We start from the raw sequence: 23544 nt of genomic DNA, 5'->3' as shown, positions 1-23544 counted from the left end.
GCAGTCCACCGCAGCGTCCCCACGCGGCAAGCGTACCAGTCCGCATGTAGCACAAATTAGCGGCGGACAGCAGTCGTAACAACGGTTGTAGCATTTGCAGTATCGGTGGTGGTTGGCCGCGGTCGTGAAACAAAATACGTTGGCAGTGGTGTGGACGGTAGGTGAGTGGGCGACACATCCGGCATCCAAGATGTCGTCGTCGGATACCCAAACGACGAATCGGACCTGGGAGCTGAGCCTGTACGAGCTCCACCGTACGCCGCAGGAGGTGATCACGGACAACACCGAGATCGCCGTGTCACCGCGCAGCCTCCACAGTGAGCTCATGTGCCCCATCTGCCTGGACATGCTCAAGAACACCATGACAACCAAAGAGTGCCTGCACCGATTCTGCCAGGAGTGCATCATCACAGCGTTGCGCAGCGGCAACAAGGTGAGAAGGGAGCCCAGGGTACCCCCCATCGGCGTGCCTCGGTGGGAGAGCTCCTGGCGTCCCAGGGCCTCTTCCGTCACGGAGTTCGCTGTAAGCAATCGACCGCGGGCCAGCCATCTCCTACGCAGCTCAGCTGTGGGGTAAAATTACCGCACCGGCTTTGCTTAACCAGCTGGCGGCTGAGCGACGCTTCCGACGAACAGCGGTGTGGTAGGAACGCGCTCTGCATGCGTTCAGACGCGGAGATGGAAAAAGCGCCAGCGATTCACTCACCGTCACACCCTAACGAATCCTCTTTCTATGGAAAAAGCGCCAGCGATTCACTCACCGTCACCCCTAACGAATCCTTTTTCTGTGAAACCCTTATCGCGAAATTGTGGAAGTTCCCGGTGGTCACAAACCTCTGCAAGCTTCACAAGTGTTGCGAGTTGGCCCTGTTACCGATCATATTGGAAACATCGCAAGGACGGGACGCAGTAAGGAGACACCGCGGGCTCCGACTATCAGCTGGCTTTATTCCAAGCAGCTCAGGAACAGGCATAGGTTTGACAAGCTTAGAACAACAGAATTCCAAAACGTGTACAACGCAGCATGACAGAGGGAACGGCGCGTGCCCAGCTCGGCTGCTAACAGGATCTCGAAGGGGAAGCCGCAAAGAGTAACAAAACAAGTGTAAACAAGCTACAACAAAAAATTCATAAGTAAAGACAGCTAAAATCTAGCGGCAGGGCGCGCGTCACAAATCTGATTCCATGATTTCCTTGGGAAACAGGGTGACAAACGGTGTGCTCTCACATTGTTATTTCTTCTTAATCATGAATGCTTTCGATATCTCACGCGGGCGCTCTGTTGTAGTGACCATTTGTTAATTTAGAGCACATTGTAGTAGGGGCACGGAACTTTCGTAACACGTCATGCTTTGGGCTTGTGCCGGTTGAAGAGCGCCGGGTTCGGTTTTTGCGTTTCGTCCTAGGTGGCCACGGGCACGTTTCTGTTCCTACAAAGTTTGGCAGCTGATAAGAAAATTTTGCTTAAGATAATGTGTTTACATGCGTGATTTCGTAACAGCGCGTCGGCTCGGGACGCAGGCACATTATGTCAACGCGCTGATATCCTGTCGAATCTCCATCAAATAGCCCAGCTATGTATCGTTGTGATCTTCGGCGATAAGCATTCCAGTGCACGATTAAAACTGTCGCTGCTCACGGAAGAATCAGAGCATCAGCTGAAATATATATGGGCTTTATCATAGATTCGGCGCGTCGCGTGCCCCGTTGGACAATTTAAGGAAAGGACGCCTGTCTCATACATCTCGGTGGACACCCGAACCGGGCCGTAAGGGAAGAAGCCGCCGCGGTGGCTCAGTGGTGAGGGCGCTTGTCTACTGATCCGGAGTTCCCGGGTTCGAACCCGACCTCGGCGGCTGCGTTTTTATGGAGGCAGAACGCTAATGCGCCCGTGTGCTGTGCAATTCAGTGCACGTTAAAGATCCCCAGGTGGTAGAAATTATTCCGGGGCCCTCCACTACGGCACCTCTTTTTTCCTTCTTTCACTCCCTCTATCCCTTCCCTTACGGCGGTTCAGGTGTCCGCCGAGACAGATACTGGCCCATTTCCTTTCCCCAAAAATCAATTATTATTATTATTATTATTATTATTAAGGGAAGGAAAATGAAATTGGTTTTAATAATTGTTTTTTTTGGGGGGGGGGGTGAGGAAATGGCGCAGTATCTGTCTCATATATCTTTGGACACCTGAACCGCGCCGTAAGGGAAAGGATATAGGAGGGAGTGAAAGAAGGAAGAATAGGTGCCGTAGTGGAGGGCTCCGGAATAATTTCGACCACCTGGGGATCTTTAACGTGCACTGACATCGCACAGCACACGGGCGCCTTAGCGTTTTTCCTCCATAAAAACGCAGCCGCCGCGGTCGGGTTCGAACCCGGGAACTCAGGATCAGTAGTCGAGCGCCCTTAACCACTGAGCCACCGCGGCAGGCGGGGCAAGGAAAATGAAATGAAAATCGGTTTTAAGGAAAGGAAATGACGCCTGTCACAATTCTCGCTGGACACTGTAAGGGCAGGTGTCCACCGAGATGCCCCACTTTTCGCTCACGGCCAACGCCGCCGACGACACCGGTTTTTCTGCCACACGAGCTCTTTAACGCTATCGCGTTAAAATGCAGACTGTATTGTCAACCATTAATGCAGCCTGTAGGGCAGCCATTTGGATGCATCTGATATTGACGGGACTAAAACGCCACTTTGAATGTCAGATGCTGAGATTAAGCGAGTTGGAATTAATGGATGCCCGCTGTATGTTGGCATAGTCGTGCAGGTATGCAACTTGGTGTATCCTTGTGGAGACTGCGACCTTGGGGTTGCATTAATTCATTTCTTTATTTTTGTGTCTCTTGCAGAAAGTATTTAGCTCTGCATCTGCTTCAAAATAAAATTCTGCGCACACATTTTTTAAAATTCCTGCAGCAACCATGCATGCTCATTACGCAGCGGCATTTTTCTAATCTCCTTGAGCCATTGTGAGCAGCTGCTTTTCATCGTGCTGCTTGCAGATGTGTTCTGTCGTGCGCGTTATGCAGCACATTATGCAGAGACGTTATGCAGCACATTTCTTAGAAGCATGCTTAGTGTGCGCGGGCGGTTTTCTGCGAACGGAGGACGTGTTTAGCATACCGTAGGCTTACTACCAGAGACACCCGACCCCTCTTGCTCCCCTTCGCCCCTACAATGCCACTGCGCATGCGCGAGAGGGGTCCCGTATACGTCTCAGGTATGCTAAAAACGTCTATTGTTGGTGTCAGGGCATGGTGTGTCAGGGGGAGTCACTGCACGTGCACAGCCGGCGTCCCATAAACCGTCTCCGGTATGCTAAGAATGTCTATTTTTGTGCGCCCAGTGTGTAGTAAGTGGTTGACAGGGGAAGAGGAAAGGAAGTGCACCCACCACTGCCAGTGTGCAGATAGAGAGGAGAAGGATAGGTAGAGTTTCAGAGGAAAGAGGGAAAGGGGGAGTATGGGTGGGTGGAGTGTGTGTGGGTGGAGTGTGTGTGGGTGCTTTCTTTTATACTCCCTGGCTGAACTGTCAAAATTTGACACCAGAACAAAGCGATGGTGGGGGCCACTACTGAGGACAGGGCTGGTCAGCATGGTTTGGCCCCAAACCATGAGGGGGCCTCAGATGCTATCTGTTCAGGGGAATTGGGGGGGGGAGAGCAGTGTCACCCTATACTACAAGGGGTTGTTTTGGTTGACTTTTCCTCAACAAATAGTTCCCAGTACAGCTTGCAAGTGACAATGAAACACATAGGCAACTAGTGGGGACTCCAGAGAAATGCTTTGCTGGTCAGCCTGTTAGCCAGCCTATGGGCTCCGTGCGCTGCAGTTTGGCGCGCGCGAGTGGCGCCACCTGGTGAACAGTGGTGGCGAAAGGCGGACGCAGCCAACGCAGCTCTCTGGTTCAGTTTGCAGTGAGCGAGGCGAGCGGTGAGGTGTTTCGTCCGAAGGCGAAAACAAACTTGGATAATTATGGGTGCTCGACCTACTGCTGTATTTACCAATGTCGTAACAGCTACAAAAACACTGCAGTCAAGGTACCGAATATATTTTAAGGCTTTCCTTGGACATCGCGCATGCTCGCTCATGCACAGAGGGTCTGCTGGAAATGAGTGCACTGTGAAATTAAATTCATGAGTGTGAACTGGGAAAGGGTTTACACTGATGGGTGTTTTGAATGTGCCATCATTGGTAGGAGTTAGTTTATGTCTTTATGTAGAGGGAAAGAATACGCTCAGTCAGTCACAGGAAATGGTCTACGGTGAAGTTCTTGGAGCCATCATCAGAAGTTTAAGTCTTCGTTTGTTATGGTGATCTGTGGTTCAGCATGTCAATTTTGTTTCTAGTTTTTTTTTTTTTTTTCGTGCATGAGTGTGTGCTGTGGTAGCGACGTCGTACTTCTGAGAATGCTTATGTCGTTTTTCACATTTTTTCACCTAAGCTTTTGTGCATTTATTTGCATCAAATTATTTCCCACAGTGGTTTAAAACTTTGTGTCTTTAATTGTTGCATTTCTGAGATCTCAAATCCTTTTCTGGATGAATAAAAAGAAAAACAGAGAGTGGTTCAAATTTGCCTATATATATATATATATATATATATATTTCTTGGATTTCACAACATTGCTAAACCCTTAATGTCTGGAATTAATATTTTGATTTTCATGGGGTCTATCGTCCCAATGTAACTCAGACTATAAGGGGCGCCATAGTAGAAGGCTCTAGATAACTTCGACCACCTGGGTTCTTTACGTGCACTGACATCGCGCAGTACGCGGACCGCAAGCATTTCGCCTCCATCGAAATGCGACCGCCGCAGCCAGGATCGAACCCGAGTCGTTTGGGTCAGCAGCTGAGCACCATGACCACTGAGCCACCGCGACGGCCTTTCTAGGGTTAAGTATTTTCAAAAAAAAATAAGACCAAAATAATTCATGTAATTGGTGCCTTCATGAAATTCCTGAAATGAAAGTCCTCTAACTGTGGAAGATAATCAGCATGAAACCCATCGTATATTGTATGCTTCTCTGAGGGGAATACACAAAGTAAAGCAGTGTCGATCCTGCGGGATGTAGAGCACTGTCATCTGATATGTGTAGTAAGTTTTCGTTTTTCGCAATTCTAGCCAACCATTGACGTAGTGGATGTCACAGTGGATGTAAATTACATAGCTGATTTCATTATCTGAGTTAATCAGAAATTTGTTTCTCAAACTGTAAAGGCACTTAATTAATCTCAATAAGCTCAACTGCGCTGCCCGATATTGCAGTGCCGTCGGGACTGCAACACAATCATGGTTGCTCGCAATTGGTGATCAGCCCAACCTGAAAGCAATTGAAACTAAATTTAGCAGCGGTGACGCAGCGGTAGCGTCAAGGCTTTCAATGCGTGGTAATCCGCAGAGAAGCAGGCGTTGACTCAGAATGGCATCGCGGTCAGTGCGCGTCTGCTATGCGGCCGGGCTGACGCGAACGCAACAGGCATGGAGGAAGGCGCAGGGCCACCACGGCCAGTCTCGAGGGTGGCGCGCGCTCTCCCCTCGAGAGACCGGCCGTGACTGAGTGTCCGGTTAACGCGGCGAGTGCCACGAGGCGGCGCTGGCGATGTGGTCGCTGCTGGCGCCACCATACCAGCGCACGGAGCCCATACAAGGGTCCCCCAGGTTTTCAATTTTAAGTGATGATGCAGTTTGCCTTGGGAAGCAGTTTTTCCACAAAATGGTACATACTATGCTTGTCTTTTGTGAGTGTTGCAAGGACACCATAGAGCAGGGGTGCAAGGCAGGTACTCCTCAATGGAATGCATCATTGTAACCTTTGGACAACATCCCTTCACAGTGGGGGGCATGCTAACCCCTTCAGTCAACAGAGCAGTTAGTGAAAACAGTCTGTGAACAGGGTTTCTGGTTGGAAGAGCCTTCCTGCAAATCGGCTTTCCTACCATTGTGCAAGTTGTCCATTACATTGGGCTCTCTGGGTAAAAAGTACTAAAAAGATCCTTCAAAATCCATGCAGGCCATGCCTTTTGCAGTATGTTGAGATTGGGATGTGCAGTTATCTAAAAAGCAAAGCATGTGGCTGCACTTTTTAGTTCACAAGTTACAAAGTGCCCCTTGTGGCTGTGTTAGTGCTATTATTGTTTGTATACAACAGGGAAAGAGAAGGTCCTTGGGAAATGTTAGCAGGGTGAAATGACAGCAGATTGTATGCAGATTGTATTGAATTGATTCTGTCAGATTGTACTCCGTACTGATGTGTAGATGTACTCTGTACTGATGGGCAACTTTAATGTCAAGTAGGAATGAAGCAGGCTGGAGACCAGGCAGTAGGCGACTATGGCATAGGCTCTAGGAATAGCAGAGGATTCACAGAGATCGTGGCTACCTTCTTCTGGAAATGACTATTTATTCACAGAAACCTAAAAGAACGACCCAACTAGCTGAAAGGCACTGCACGCGTTGGTTGACTCTTCCTGCTGTCGGAGGTCAGTTTAAAAAGAAAAAAGGCGGGAGCTGATACATTTAATCCTATTTAATAGGGAACTCGGCCACGCAGAAAAATAATTCGAAGTTTCTGAAATTACTCTGAAAGCATAGATCGAGTTCTCGCCGTAAAAGGACTAGCTCAGAATCCTCTTCAGTGCACTTTTAAGAGACCGGAAGAGGGCAGAGTGGGTCAGGGATCAAACACAGGTCACTGACACTCTAGTCGAAATCAAGAGGAAGTAATGGGCTTGGGCAGGGCATGTAATGTGAAGGAAAGATACCTAGAGAAGGCAAGCATAGGGGCGGACAGCTGGCAAAGAACAGGGTTAAGTGGAGAGATATGGGAGAGGCATTTGTTCTGCAGTGGGCATAGTCGGGCTGCTTCTGCTGATGATGATGCTCTAAAATGACACAAATGGTGCATATTAGCGACTCAATCACGCCCCATCTAATTGACAAAACACATATCACATATGTGGCACGTTCACATTTCACTTAAAGGGTCCCTGAAAAGGGTGTTTGAGGTTGTCTATAAAATGCTCGCATTACGTAGAGCACATGCCAATAAGCGTTCATGCCACATACAAGACCTCAGAAGCGAGCCGATAATTTACAATACAATTATTAAAATTCCAGATTCCACACCTAGCTGCAACATGTGGGGCTGAGCTTTCGCCTGAATCCGCACTCGTTGCGTCAGCAGCAGACTGCTAGCATTGGTTTGCGCGCGTCGGCAGCCAGTGGGAGGGGCGGCGGAGGAGCGCCAACATTTCAGCGTGCAGAAAGTGGCGAGAGGAGAGGGAAAGGCGCGATGACGCGTAAATTCAAATTTTGATTAGAGATAACTCAGCTTCCACAAAACGCGTCTAAAAAAATTCTTGCTCGGGGATATTTGTGAAGTGGCGTCCTTTAGCATCCTAGGCACATTGCGTCTTTGTTGAGACCCACCCCCTTTCACAGCCACAAAAGGTCATTGGTTTGAGTCTGTTAGAGGGGCACCCAGTGAATGCATTGAGGTGTGTATGAGTTAGTAACGTGTTTGGGATGTGTACTGATGTTAAAGTAATATAAAAAATAAAACCAAATATATGTATGCCAGTTAGACCTCAAGGTATTGCGCGGAATGGGAAGGTGGTGTTATGTTGCTTGATTGTACTCAAACAAATGGTGTGTATGAGTATATAGTGGCATAGTATATCGTGCAGTGTAACCTAGATAATGATTGGGAGTTGGTGATTGGTAATCGGTAATATGTTTGGCAATTCTGATTGTAATCGATGACCATGATCGGTTATCTTATTGTGGATGGGTTAAAGGTGAGAAATTAAAAAGAAAAGAAATAAAAAGAAAAAAAGGCGCCATCACATCTACTCTTAAGGCGAAGTTTAAGCGTCCTCCTAACTTTTTGCCGTGTGCTACAGGTACTACTCTTGCAGTAAAACAAAATGTGTCAGTGTGAAATTCGCATTATTGTAGATGTTAGTTCACTTACTTGTTAAGTATACAGTTTAACAATCATGAGATCGTGTGTAGCGGATTTAGGCTCGACAGATCCGCCATTTGTTGCTCTTTAGAGAGCAACAAGTTCAAGCTTGCCCCCCATGTGCGCAGGAGTGCCCGACGTGCCGCAAGAAGCTGGTATCCAAGCGTTCCCTGCGGGCGGACCCCAACTTCGACATGCTGATTGCCAAGATCTACCCGAGCCGGGACGAATACGAGGCCCACCAGGAGCGGGTGCTGGCCAAGCTGAACCGGCAGCACTCACAGGCCCTGGCTCACAGCATCGAGGAGGGCATGCGCATGCAGGTAATGTGTCATGGGGCCAGATACTTGCCACCACACTCACAGTGCTGCTGAGTGATGATTGGGGTGCAGCTTGCCAGACACATGCTACAGCCACACTTGTAAAAATAGCTGTACTGCTAGCTTTCTAGGAGTAATAGACTCTTTTAGCATACCGTGTACCATGTTACGTTAGCATTCCCAAGTATCAGGAGTCCGCGCACCACCAGTGCGGATGTGCAGATCGCCTTGGTGGTGCCACGGCACCAGGTGCCTGTGTGCACACCTGCCACATTTGGACCAGTGAGTCCGTGTGCACTGACGGTGGGTGGGCTCTTTGTTCTATGGTAACGGTAACACAGTACACTGCATACTTAAAGGGATAGTGGATAAAAAACCTGCCGTGAAGGTTTCTGACCCAAATGATAGCTGTGGCACTGAGACTGACCAAACAACTCTTTGTAAACAGAAATGTGCAGAAAGTAGTTATTTCATTGTACATTTCCCAACTGCCGCACCTAGCAGCCGCCTGTGAAAGCTCTCACAATTTGGGATGTGACGCCAGCCTTATCCGTTGCAGGCCATCACCAGCATGGATCGAACGAAAGTGTACACGTTTGGCACGCTTTTGCTTCATTGTGCATTTCATTTTGTTCGGCTTCCTCCTGTCCAAACTTCACAATTCTCTGCCTGCATCTCATGGTTGTATATCCTGCCCGCCAGCTCGTGACAGGCGCGCACTGAGTGCAGCCCGGCAGTCGCTCACAAAACTCCAAAAATACAGCCTTCCGATCAGAAATAACCGGAATGATGACTGTGTACTTGTGTAATCGTATCCTACGAATGAAACGTGCTTTCTCAGTATTTCCAGATTTTTATTCAATATCCCTTTAAGGTGTATAATGACGAAAAAAATTGGTGGTGGTTTAGCTCTGGTTAAACCTGGAGTTACGCGATAGGTACAGCTGGCTGAGTGGAACTTGGTCACGTGATGAACCACATGATCAGCCACGGCGCCGCGCCGCCGACAGCTGCTTCACACCACATGACAGCGTGGCGGCGCAGCCGCACTGAAGGCTAGAAATGCTACCGTAATGTAGGTATCGCTACAAAAAAAAAATTGCATTCAGCATGTCTGTATGTGATACAGGCAGCATGTGATACAGGTACACACATACACAAAGCCAACAGTTAATAATTTAAACACAAGGGGGACTGGATATTTGTTCGAATTTATGAGAGTGCACTGTATTTTGTGTCTTTTGCTGTCAGATGTATCACTTTTTTAACTAGTGCTAGTTCTGTTCTCTCTTCCTTGCATGTGTTTTCCATTGCACTTTCTATTTCATTGCAGTTGCGTGCTGTCTGAGCTAGCCTAGCAGTGAGTGCTTAAGGTCATTCTGCTGATCACGGTCGCGCATGCAGGCCCTGAACCGGAACCAGCGTGTACGCAAGCACGGCACCGACGAGAACAATGGCGGCGGCAGCAGCGGGCCCGCAACCCCTGCAGCAGTGGCAACCGCCACTGCTTGCGTATCAGTGCCATCCTCTGGCGGTGGTGCTGCCAATAGTGGCCACCAGGTGGCAAGCGCTGCCACACCAACCATGCCCACCTCCTTCTCGGCAGCGTCCGCACCAACAGCCAGTAGTACGGTGCAACAACAACAACAGCAGCAGCAACAACAGCAGCAGCAGCAGCAGCAGCAGCAGCAGCAGCAGCAACAACAGCAGCAACAACAGCAGCAGCAGCAACAGCAGCAACAACTACAACAACAACAACCACCTCTCCGGCAGACACCCACTCCTGGAAGCTGCAGCGATGCCACCACACAGAGCAGCACCAGCAGCGTCGGCTCCTCACAGCCACGAAAGAGGCCCAAGACGCAGCAGGTAGAAGGAACTAGTGTTATCACTACTGCATTGTTTAGGTTCTAGGGGTGGTGCTAGCGCCATCTGTCAGTAGTTGCTGGAAGTTTCTGTGATACTCCACGGCCTGTCTCGAGTAGCGGCGGCGGTGCGCGCTTTGTACGGCCTGCGCGCTAGTGGTGTTTCCTGTCTGCCTCCGCTGCGTGATTGTGGCGCTGCGGCCCTACCGCTCCTCAGCCGACGGACTGGCCACTCGCATGTGAAATGCTGCGGCGTGTGGGCGCTCTCGCTCTCTGATCGCGCTTTTGAAGCAAACTATTGTGAATGTATCCAGGCTAGTACATACTCAATCCGCAGGCCTGCACATGCCCTGCGCATTGATGTATTCAAGTTGCATATTGTTTATGACCAAAGGTGATGTGAATTTGTACCGTATAGTAATATTCTGCGGCACATCTCAACTATGCTCCTTTTTACGGCCGCGACAGATCATGATCGCTATTCACAAAGGGTGTACACTGCCCGTTCGACTACTAATTGAAGCTAGCTGGCAGAGTGAGATGCAGCCATGAACACGACTCAAACAAGAAAATTAGCTCTATTATCATACAGTTATACAGTCGAAACCCGCAATAACGAAATCGCCGGGGACAGCAAAAAAATTCGCTATCGCGAGAATTTCGTTGCCGCGAAAATGAGACAGAAAAGATAGAAAACAGCCCGCAAAAAGAAAATTTATTGCCAAAAGTCAGTCAGCTTAGTTTGCCGAGCCTTGCCTTGCAGCAACTTCATGGTTCTATTCTCACACTGCAAGAAGTGATCCATTGCCACGTCGTCGTCGTGTGCGCCTAAGAACGACCGGATCGTGTCAAAGGCGTCCAACACATTCCTCGGGTTCGGGTTTACCGTCTCTCCATGTTGTGGACCTTGGTCCTCGGTGTCGTCAGTTTCGCACACGCTGCTGATGATAGCCTCATCGGTCATTTCTTCATGGATAACTACGTCGTCATCAGCGCGAACGAAATTATCGACACTGAGGCCATCTGGAACATAGTTGTCAACAGCACAAAGTGCACCCCATGCGTTGGCCAGCGATTGTGGCACTGCACTGGCAGCACAGTCATCGTGAAGTGTCTCTTCAAGCACGCTTTCATTTGGCGACTCGTCCACGCATGATGTCTGCTGGGTGGGGGCGAAGCCCGCATGCTTGAAACAGTGCTCAATCACGGTCGGAGGCGTCGCAAGCCATGCAGCGGCCAGCATCTCAAGCGCCATGAACAAGTCCACGTCGGTGGGGCGCTTGTGATGGAGGTTAAGAATGAGACGCTGAATTAGCCTCTCTTTGTAGGCGCACTTCACACTTCGTATGACGCCTTGGTCGAGTGGCTGCACAACAGAAGTGCACCCGGGCGGAAAAAAAAACAAGCGCACGTTTGTGAGCTCCATATCAACATGATGGGCGGTGCAGTTGTCTAAAAAAAGGCTCACCAACCTGCCTGCCTTTCTCATGTCCGCATCGAAGGCCTCAAGCCAGCTGGAAAATATTGAACGGGTCATCCATGACTGCCCGTTCGAGGTGTACTGGACAGGCAGCGTGCGGTTCCCCTTGAAGCAGCGGGGCTTCTTGCTCCGGCCAATGACAAGAAGCGGCCGTTTGTCACTGCCGTCCATATTGGAGCACAACAATACTGTTACGCGCTGCTTGCTGTGCTTCCCTCCATGGCATTTTTGACCTTTCAGGTCCAAGGTCTTCGAAGGCAGCATCTGATAGAATAGACCCGTTTCGTCCGCATTATACACGTCTGAGGGTTCGTACTGCCCCAGGATTTCTTCGGCAGTCAGCTACCACGACGATGTTGCCACCGGGTCCACTCCTGCTGCTTCTCCCGAAATCACCTTGGCCACAATATCGTGACGGGCTTTAAAGCGGCCCAGCCAGCCAGCGCTTGCTCTGAATTGGTCATGCCCGAGCATGCAGGCAAAGTCCAGAGCCTTCTGTTGCAGCAGTTTGCCAGACAGAGGCACTTTGTTTGCGCGCTGTTCACAGAACCAGGCAAACACCGCCTTGTCAACGTCCGGGAACACCGCAGCCGTCACTGTTTTATGCTGTGCTCGAGCACCATTCTCAAGCGCACCGAGAATGGCTGCCTTGCTTTTCAAAATTGTCGACAGTGAGCTGCACGCAATCCGTACTCGTCGGCGATATCCATTTTTTTCCTGCCTTTTTCTGCTTGAGCAATGATGGCAGCCTTCTCTTGCAGAGACAAAAATCTTCGTTTTTTGGCTGGCGGAGACATCTCAAACGCAAACGTGCAAACATAGCCTCCGAGATAAACAACCACGCGGAACCGATCACAGAGGACACGCGCTGCGCCGGTATGGTGGCTAGCACCGGCTCAAGGTGGCTAAAGTTTTTAAAGTTGTTCCGGCTGCAAGGTTGCCAGGCGCCAATGCTCTCGCTGTAGCCACGCAAGCGCGCTATTGCAGTTTGCTTAATTTGAGTGCTTTTTTGACGCTGTTATTCATAATATGGGAGACAGTATGCGGACCGACGCTGCAGCAAATTTCGTTATCGTGGGATTGCGGTACAAAAATGTTTCGTTACCGAGAGATACGAAATACATTGGCCCCTATGGGCATTTGCCGGGATCTCGGAAATATTTCGTTGCGGCGAGAATTTCGTATTCTCGAGATTTCGCTATCGCGGGTTTCGACTGTATTGGCTAAGAGACTTCGAGATGAAACAAATACGCCTTTGCAAGTGTTATAACTTTGCCTACATTTGAGCAGCCTTAGTTTAAAACTAACCGTTTATTTCACTCTACTTAAACTTAACTCCTAGGAATTCATTCCTACTTAATTCCAACTTAAATTACTAATTAAACTACTGCCATCTGCTTTTGGGAAGAACATCAAAAAACCTCAAACTATTAGTGTTACAGAAAAAGACTAACGCACATAGCTGGAATCAGTTTCACCGCCCACACCCGTCCTTTCTTCCTTGAATATACAATTATGTTAGTTAACATTATGCACGAGTATCCGTCTCCAACATTCTCGAACAAAAAATTTTGAATATTGGAAAACGGTAAGGTACTAATTTATGAAAATATTGATAGTAAGGAAATATTGAAGGCGCTGTTTAACAAATTTCGAGAAAATACGGAAATATAGACTGCTGTTGTATAGTCTCATCAGCATTTAGAAAAAGATGTTAACAATCAGTATCGCGTTTAGGTAATCGCCGATTTAATCAAATAGGCTTAAAATGGACTGCAAACTGAATATACGAAGAGGAGAAAGAAAATTCAAGTTCGGTTAAATCCTTGGTGGTTTATAGCATACACCTACGTACATTTTACGTGCCAGTCTCACCTACGCCACATATGCAACTTGAATTCATTGCTTTCTACCGCGTTCATTGTTAATAGCTTACGACGCCGCATACATTTTGAGAAAGGTTGTACATGTGATTCAGCTGGAGAGGAACCTAGAATTTCGCCATGATGAGTGTCCATCCACCATTTATCACATGCTTACATCCACTCCTCCGTGAACCACCATCTGCAGTACCCTTTCATTGAGAATGCGCAACAAGTGATAACCGTGCGATAAATTTACCATAGTGTGAATCGTAGGTTTAACCAATTTATCCCTGCAATATACTCTGTACTCGTACTACACTGTACTCGTTTTCTTTTGTGAAACTTGATTGTGATTGAATGTAACATCACTGACCTGACATCATCAGCCTATGGAAATCGCCCGCTTTAAGAAATCAGTTACGGGCCGATCTGCTGCACCATATACGTTATGTAGCGAAATTTGTGTTTTGCTTAGGCATCCGTCGGTAATATTTGAAGGTATCGACGCTAGGTACTGTTTTGGAAAGGTGATATACGTATGTGATTCACTAAGAGCCCAATATTTCTACCGATCTGATTGAACAACCACCTATATTCTTGCGTGTGTACTTCCAGAGCTAGCTTACTTTGGCTGGAACCATCACCTGTGGTTAGCCACTACTGGGTATGCGCGGCAAGCGATTACGACGTAAACAAAATTGGTCACAGTATGAATCGTGCTTTGATCTCTGCAATACCTGCCCTATAGTCGTTTTGATTCCTGAAATGGGAGGGTGACTTATCTGTATTTTTTAACAGCCTGCACTATATGAACAATTATCTCCATAACGTACATGCCTGTGTTGTTCCTCTGCTTGTGTTTTTTTTTTTTTTTCGGGGCGCCGATTGTCATTAACCAGCGCTCGGAAGTGCGAAGCCAGGCGCGCGCCACCAGCCGCCACAGACGCGAGCGGCTCGCGAATGGTAGGGTCACCGCGCCCCTAGCGGCGACGGAGAGCGCGACTCGCATAGACCAAAGAGGCCGTACCAAAGAGCGCTCGCTCCCCTCGAGACTGGCCGTGGATACTAATGCCATAGTACAGTGGTTCCCCTAAGGGCAGTTGGTAACAGCACTTCAAGTGTTAGCATGCTTGCCATTTGAATACGGCAGTGTTGAAGAATCGTAATTAAGTAGTTGCACTCACTTGGCGGGGAAAAAGAAGAAAGAAAACTGTTTTTAAGCCAGTTGGATTTTTGGAGCGCGAAACTTTTGTTATTTCATGCTGCTGGCAGTGCTCCAGCATGCTTGTATAGGGCAATCCCCCTTTTGCTCATCATCCTCAAAAAGGTGCCAGTTGGAACTGGTAGTTGCTAGTTGTTGAACAGTGTTCAGTCCGTGTTGCTAGAAGGCACGGTTAGCATTCCTAAATAGTTCACCTCATATAAACACTGCCATTTTTGCACGCCTGATGGGCGTTGAATGTTCTTTCTTGTCTGCACTTGTAACATTTGATTACGTGAATAAAGTTGTGATAAATACTTCCCCCTTTAATAGAGCCTTCTCTAAAGTTTTGCTAAGCAAAAGCATATAATATTATTCACAAATTTATAAACTGCAATGAAGCAGATGACCACTGGTGGCAAGCACTTGCATGGGCACTTGCAGACTCAATCACAATCCCTACACAAGCAGCCGGAAATCTCGGCCCCAGCCGTGGCAGCCTTGCTTTGATGGAGGTGAAACGCAAAAGGCGCCCGTGTGCTGTGCTATGTCGGTGCACATTAAAGAACCCCAAGTGGATGAAATTAATCCGGAGCCGTCCACTACAGTGTCCCTCGTAGCCCACTTTAGACCCCACAATTTAAGTTTTTCAAGCGCTTGGTGTAAGGTATATACTTTGGCTGACAAGCATTCTGCCATGCACCAGCTCTAGCTGCGATCCCTTATACCATACATAAACCCTTTCAAGCAGTGACAAGAATTCGTTTGCTTATATGATTAGCTCAATGTTTCCATAAAACACGTTACCACAAGTTCCACTATGTCTTGATTTTCCAAATGAGCAATATTTATAAGTACATTGGTTATTCGAAAGGTTTGTGGAAGGCAATATAAATGCGATAGGAAATATCTGTTATGAAGAAAGTGATTTCAGCCATAGCAAAAATAAACAGCACTGCTATAGATTAGTTCAACTACACTGGTTGTTGATTAGTGCGACCTCTAAGTTTAAAGAGGTTGAAGTGCTGTTACACGGGCATGTGTAATGTGCCATGTTCAACAGTTTCGAGGGTAATCACATTTTTTAAATTCTAAAATCTGGTATGGCTAATAACAACACTGGTATCACTATGCTGGAAAAACCAGCTTAATACCTCAAAGTCCTTATTTTGAAAATTAAGGGTTTTTGCTGAAATGCCCAGTTTGTGTCATTTTAAAACACTTTAAAGGATTTCAGCTGGTGTTTATAATGCATATTTTTGTTGGTTGGTTCGACCAATTTAGCTAATCATGCAAACTGCCAATCCAGTTGTTGCGCTCAAGCATCACAGAAATGACATGCGCTTTCTGTTGTGTCACATGCAGTAGACATCTGTTGAGCCGAATGGAGTATTCTGTATTTCTACATTCCGCAGCCAGGAGAAGATAGTCTGATACTACTTACCGGCAACAACCAAATTTTTATGAATAATGTACGGTTAGCAAAAAATTGCTGCCAGTAACAATGTACATTGGTACGTGACTGCAATATAGCAGCATAGCTTGTATTGCCGGCGTGTTTGAAGCTGTCTGAAGGACTTCATAGGCCATTCGTATTTGTGTTTGATACTGCAGTCCTGTTATCGAGGTTTAAGCGATGTGTAGGAAGAAACACTTATTGTTTACCACCACCATAGTAACTAGTCTCATTCTGGAAAGTTTGCAAAAGAAATTTTAAAATTTGTGGCCAAGGAGCATTCTGAAATTACCGCATGATACAGAATCACTGAAAATTGAGATCGTAAAGAAAGAGAAAGATGCTTCCTAAAAAAAGCCAAAGTTAAAATTCACTTTTTTGTTTGTTCAAGAAGCCACTGATCTCTGGGCCGAAGTGCATTCCTGATTTTTGCAGTTTTTATTGGCCATATTTTCCAGTCTATAAGTCGCAGCCCCTGCGAAGGGCAGGTTTTTCCTATAAAAAAAGCGCACATAAGAAGCGGCTGTTCATTAGATAAGCACTATAAAAATGCGCTGAGCGTCCCTTCGTTGGTGAGTGTGACAGAAATACACGCTTGAGGCAGCTGCCATGCGCAGGTGATTCTCGAGCTTTTGCCAGCCTGCTTTCTGTCTGCGGTCTGCTTCTTTTTTTTTTTCTCATCGACCTGGATTTCCAGTTCCGGGTAATATTTTCGCTCAGGTCGAACTGTCTCCCTGCTGCTCGATCCCCATTATGCAGCATAATCGAATGACACACAGCTTGAATTTTGCATCATAGCTCCTTCGCCTCACAGGCAATGCCATGCTGAGCAAGAACAACGCACGACATGCACTAAACGAAACGGGTGTGTCTCTGCAATCAAAATTTCAAGAATCAAGTTGGACTGGATGTAGCAATGGTGTAAAGCACATGCAGTCGGTCCGGTTGAGGCGAGATTGTGCGGTTTGACTCATGAATTAACATTTCAGGATATTTTTCACTTTTACATGTAGATTTTCCTCTCAAACATAGTTACTGGGCACAGCAAAAATTAGTGTGCAGTGACACATCATTATTCATTGTATATAAGTCGCACCGAGGTATGAGATGCAGCAAAAAAAGGAAATCGAAGAAAATGCGACTTATACATTGGAAAATGTGGGAATTGTTTGACTTGGGAAGATCTTTTTCATAGAGGGGTGTATTGATTGAGGATTCTCACGGCCAACTAGCAAGTGCTTCATAAAGTGCCAGCGAGTCAGTGCAAGCCCTGAGAGTTTGCCCCTCAGGCTGCGGCGTGCTCCAACGACACGGAGTCTGCCGGAGGCGAGACGGAGGAGACTGACGCGGAGGATGCTGACGCCGCCCTCAACAGTGAGATCGAGCTTGTGTTCAAGCCGCAGCCACAGATGATGCTGGAGGACTCGAGCGCACAGGTGCGCTACATCAAGACCACCGCAAACGCCACCGGTGAGTGAACACGCAGTGGTGCCCTCCGCCATTTATGCAGGCCTTGCATTGCAGTACCTGTCTGTAGCATGGCCGAGAGCAGAGTGAAGTCGACCTGTGTTGACAGCTCACATGCAATCTGCGATAGCATCAGTACTACTTTTAATGTGATCGCATTTAGGCTGTCGTCTCGCAAAAACCACCAGGTTTCTCCGTAACGAAATTCCCTGATTTACCAAGAGGACCGTGATGTCATCAGCACTTCCAAATTTGAAAATCTGAGGACTATAATGTTCTCTGAGTACCTTTCTTTGAATTATTATATGGGGTTATACTAACCATATAGACTAATCTACCTTTAATCCCCACTAATCTCATTCAGTTCAGTTTGGTGATCAGAGCCCTTACCTTGTTGATATCACCAGACCAAATTAAGTGCAGAGGAAAAAAAATTCCATTGTAAATACAATTTTTTCGGCAGTAAATCAGTCTTCTTCTATAGAGGAAACATCAGCATGGCTGCAAAGGGCCCTCGGAGAGCTAAAGAATAAATTCTTACTGAGAACGAAAAGTTCTCAAGTTGTTAGTAACCCCTTAAAACAGTCTCTGCTGAGCTGGAATGTCATATCATCTGTAAGTTGTGTGCACAGGAAACGCGGTTCACCGATGCAAACAGTACGCTTGTTATGCATAGTGTTTTCTTTTTCATTGTTGTTGAAGTGAGTTTCAGTTGAAGAGTAATTTACTGTGAATAAGTTTGAAGCGAACATTTCAGACATTTTCGGAGAATGAAAACAGGTTGAATGGTACAGTCGGGCATTTTCGAAGACATTTCTTCCCGTACCATGCGAGTCTATTACGTTTGAAAAGGAACTGCACGCTGAATTTTGCAAGCTGAACTCCTCAGAATTTTAATGGGAGCACCTCAAGCGCACTGAAGCCACTGAAAAGGAGCGTTTCAGAAACATTCCTTGCTCGTGACAACTACTTTAATTTCAAAAGGCAAACATTGGGATCGAAACGAGATTGGAAAATTTTACTGCTCACTTGATCATTTAAGGGGGAAGGGGGTCTCAGAAATTAATTTTTGTTAATGAAGTCACCATTATGAAATCTTCAGGGAACATGTATTTTTGTATGCTGATTCCAAATATGTCATTTAATTTTATGTACAACAAGTCCTTGTGCACTTATGCAGTATCTTATGTAACTTTTTTTATGGAGAGCTTTAATGAAATCCTACTGCAGGGAACTTGCTAGAATGCATGTCATTGGTTACTCTTGACATTAAGCTATGCAATAATGGTAAAATTATCAATTCATGAAGTGATTGCATGATTGTGGAGTCACATCAGTTTTCCGCTGCGTGTTGTTTGTTAACATTTCCGCTCCTCCACTACTAAATTCTGTGAGTGGTAATACCAATACTGCATCAAGTGCAACGGCTATTGCACCTGCTGCTACTATCACCGCAACTACTACTACTGCTGCTGGTGCTGTACTACGATCATCGCTACTGCCATTGCTACAATGCTACGACTGCTGAGAACACCATGGTACAGCTGCTGGTTTTAAAAATTCTGGTTTACAGGAGAAATCCAGCTTATTTGCAGTGGTTAATTTTGCTGTTGCAGGGCTGTCATAATGTGTAATTGAATGTTGAAGGGGTTAAGCAGATGTTCTTTCACTGCAGCAAAGCTTTGATGTATGGCGGAAGACCTTGCGTGTTGCATTTACTCAGCTGCATTCTTCTCTTCGAAAGTAACAGCAGGCTCCTTTTTCTTCCTTTTTTTTTGTTTTTTTGCTTAAACCACTATAGACAACCAGATATTTTCGTGTGTGTCTTGTTCTTTCAAATCATGCATTACACGTAAATATGCGTGGATCACTGTGTGATATTCACCTACAACTGCTAAATAATTTATAATCGTATTTCTTTTTCACACTCTTTCGGTTTCATCAGCTGGATGATGGCTGTGGCATGTAGGTCACATGAGGCACAAGAAAAAAACAACAATATAACTGCTGATACATCGTTTCTTGTCATTCCAGTTCTTGAAGCAGGCTCGTTTAAGTGTTGTAGTGAATTAAAACTACACATCAGCTTTTATATTACAGGCTTTGTCTAACTTCATGTGACCTAAAAACAACTGCGCATCACAGCCATTGTTCGGTTGAAACCGAAACAGTATGAGAGAAGAAATCGCTATAAATTTTTCAGCGGTCGTAGGTGGATACCATGCGGTGATCCATGCATTCCACACGGTGATCCAGATTCTGACGCATCATTTGAGAGAAGAAAACACGCAACTAAAACTAGGTGTCCTTAGTCGTTTTCAAAGGTATTGAGTGGGCTTTAACAAACGATGGGCATATATTATACCCCTGCTACACAGGCACTGCAAAGGCCTTTAAGAATCAGGTCCTTGTGTTTAAAGGTCTAAGGAATGCAGCTATATGGCACAAATGTTGCTCCTTTGCTGCTAAGGGCCTTGGAGGCGAAGGCATCCATCAGAAGGCATCCAAAGGCGCGGCCTTCGAGAACCTGCGATCACAGTGCCGTCCAGCGTCAAAAACTCAAAGCGAAGAAAATAATCTATGATGCTAACAATGTTTGAAAATTTCTCATAAATAATACGAAACGTTTGTCTGGTTTTTCCTTTTGGATCTGTTTATATTTTATGTCCAGATTTCGAGACAGTAAAATTGTTCCAGCAACACGGAGTGCCCCTGGTGGCTAAGAAAACCAGCTGCTGCTGATGAGAGTAGTTGTTTCAATACTTTTAAGGAAGCAGAATAAAAAAATTGTCTCAGCTCAAGAAATGAACAGAATGCCCCACTTTAATTTTAAAACACTCATTTCAGCCACCTCATGCACAGCGGCGGGTGCCAAGCCTCAACGGCTGTTCCACTTTTGGGCTGCACCGTGCAGCTGAGTCACTGCTCCTTCGAGCTTTCGCTCCTTTGGTGAAAATAGGTGCCTTTGCAGGAAAGGCCTTCGAGGAATGCCGTGTGTAAAGGGTATTAATCTTTATGATAAAGGAGAAGCCGTCACAGAGAAGGCTACAGAATGTAATGACACCAGTGACAAATTGGTGCATGCCTTCAGTAGGGTTCACTTGAATAGTACTATGTGAACACAGCCCTGACATATAAATTACTAACTTAATGCATTTATTTATTTCTGCGTCGTTCTCTGTCTTTGCTGTCTTTGATATAAGAACCAACCAGCTCAGCACCTTAGCCTGTTCCATGTTAGTGTTCAGTGATTAGTCCTCTAATGCTTTGGTGTACATTTCTGCACTGTGCACTCACATGTGGTCCTGCGCAGTGGACCACCTGTCCAAGTACCTGGCGATGCGGCTGGCCCTAGATAAGATCGAGCAGGATGCGTCGGCGCCTCGCAGCGTGGCGCCATTCACCATCTACATCGCCGTCACACCGGGCCAGTTCACCCCACTGGCGGGCAACATGACGCTCGACCAAGTGAACGAAAAGTACTGGAAAGTGAACAAGCCGCTGGAGATGTACTATGCCCACCGGAAGGCCTGAACCCTTCTCCCCCCCTCCCTGCGCCATCTGGTGTGAAGGACCTTGGAATCTGTGTTGTGTGTGTGCCCTGCCAGGCTGTGGCTGTTTTGTGTCATTGCAGTGAGCGCCATTTCGGTGACACCAGAAGCTGTGTACGAAGACACCACGGTGGTGTAGAAGCTATGCAGCAACGTTGTCGTGCAGCTTGTTGAGGAACCGTTTGTGGACCCAGTATGCGCATTGTACTGAATCCACTGAATTCGGTGTGAATTCAGCGAGTGAATCATTAAACTTTGAGCCATTGCAGCAAACATCTTTCCAGCGACACCAGAAGGTGCATACGGAGGCATTGCTGTAGCGTAAAAGCTGTGCAGCACCGTTGTTGCGGAGCTTGTCAAGAACTAGTTGTGGATACAGTGTGTGCTTTGTGAACGTGGTGGTGTCAGCGGCACCGAATTTTCCACCCAGAATGACACAGGTGTTGAGCATACAAGTACAGGGCGCATGCATGATGGGTGCAGACTTCCCTGTAAATACTTCGGCTGTCAAGAAAAAGGAACCTGGAACTCTGCTTTGTTTTTTGTGATGTGTGGCAGCTTTGCTCCAGAAGGCCAGTCGTGGAGGGAAAGCAGCTGTTCAGAACAAGAAGAGTGTTTGGGGACCTGTTCAGGACGTCTACAGACTGCGGAATGCATTGTTTTTGACAAGCGAAACAGTTCTGGGCACTCCACATGCTAAGCTTTGATGGAATAAGCCTGCTGGAAGAGCTTGAGTAGTGATTAAAAAATGCATGGCAGTGTCTGAAGTGGTTGGTGGAACTAATTCCTCGTCAGCTTTCTCAAGTTGCACACCAGCATGAACAAACATGAAAAAAAGACGCTGATGTGAGCACATGTGAGCAAATGATGCCTTTTTTTTTCCACTTGAGGCATATCTTTTTCTTTTTTCACCCCATTTTTTTTAGTTGAGGGAAAGGCTTTGACCTAATTTCGCCTGCCAGATTAATGTATGGGCTCAAAGTTTGAGTGTTCTTTTTACCCCTGATAAGTGTGTAGGGGCCTTGGTTTCGACAGAATTGGAGGTGATAGGCCTCAATTCAGGGTTAAACACATTGCGATGTTGGAAGAGAGTGCCCAAAATACCCACTAGTCACGTTTACTTATAGTACATGAATGACAAAGTAGTGAATGAGTCTCAATTTTAAGTGTGCGCCGGTTGTAGCTTTTTTGTACACGTTCTTGTCACATTCAAATCCAAAACCCGTGGTGAAAAATAGTGCTGTAATTAATTATTTAAGGCACATTGGGGTATTAAATTCTTGTCCAGTTCTGTTGTTCCCCAGACTGTGCACACTAACCGCAAACTCTACTTTTTAGCCACCAAGGTCAGGCATGCGTCTTGTCTTTGCTTGCCTTACAGTACTCAGTCACACATCAGTGTTGCCTTACATGACAGATTGGAAGCACTGCTTATTGGAAAACGCCCACAACTGACTCTCAACACAGCACTAAGTGATGGTGGTTAATTAGAACATGGTGGAATAGAAGAAAAAAATAGCTCGCGAAGGGTGCAGTCTTTTAATTATTCCTTTTCAGTCTCTAGCTCAATACTCAGCCAGCAACTAAAACATACTCCGCGAGATTGACTCTTGTGATTGGCACAGAGGAACTGTTCAGTAGCTTCGTTAGCGAAACAGCTCTGCTGAGCATAGCTGCATGTTGAGTTTTTCCAACTGCATAGTTGAACAAAAGTGCAGTGACCGCACGATTGGCAGTGCATTTGAACCACTGTTGAGTTTTTGCAACTGCATAGTTGAACAAAAGTGCAGTGACCGCACGATTGGCAGTGCATTTGAACCACTGTTGTGTTTTCCAACTGCATAGTTGAACAAAAGTGCAGTGACTGCACGATTGGCAGTGCATTTGAACCACTGTAGTGACTGCTGCGGCAATATACAGGTCCTGCCTCGTATTTCTGCAAAAGCCCGGGTTTTGCAGGGATAGGTTATGGTGAGCTGCCTGTGTGATGTTTCTTCCTTTTATCGACATTGTTTTCATAACGCGTCTAGTACAGCATAACAACTATAAGTGTGTCCTTGTGTTTTGCTGCATAGCATTAGCATTTATTAGTTTTTGTTTTGTTTTGTTGTTTCGTTACTGACTAATCTGTCTGCTCCAGAAGCAAGTGTTCAAAGGTTGTCAAGAAGACATAGGGAAGATCTAGTTTTGAAATTGTTGTGCATGAACAATTTTGTTTGTGGATCCGTTGCTATAACCATCACACGCGAGCTGCTTTGAAATATGGAACACGAGATGATGTGGAGTCATACATTTTTGGCAATAGTGTATTCCTTGGCATAACTCCACTTGAACCTGTTCTGCGGCTGACCACTTTGTGCACGACAGCTT

The 23544-nt window shown here is 46.5% G+C and overlaps 1 protein-coding gene across 1 annotated transcript; it reads left to right on the top strand.

The window, feature by feature from the left end:
• Positions 1 to 21941, top strand: LOC144101672 (E3 ubiquitin-protein ligase RING2-like). The gene is made up of 5 exons (XM_077634807.1): positions 1 to 433; positions 8098 to 8292; positions 9694 to 10158; positions 17446 to 17626; positions 20937 to 21941. Exons 1-5 carry the CDS (start codon positions 191 to 193, stop codon positions 21155 to 21157), a joined length of 1305 nt encoding a protein of 434 aa, XP_077490933.1. The 5' UTR covers positions 1 to 190; the 3' UTR covers positions 21158 to 21941.
• Positions 21942 to 23544: the final 1603 nt, after the last annotated feature.

The sequence above is a fragment of the Amblyomma americanum genome, chromosome 8, assembly GCF_052857255.1.
Source record: "Amblyomma americanum isolate KBUSLIRL-KWMA chromosome 8, ASM5285725v1, whole genome shotgun sequence".
Classification (NCBI taxonomy): Eukaryota; Metazoa; Arthropoda; class Arachnida; order Ixodida; family Ixodidae; genus Amblyomma; species Amblyomma americanum.
Note: the sequence above shows the minus strand (reverse complement) of the source record. Positions and strands in the feature narration are given on the sequence as shown.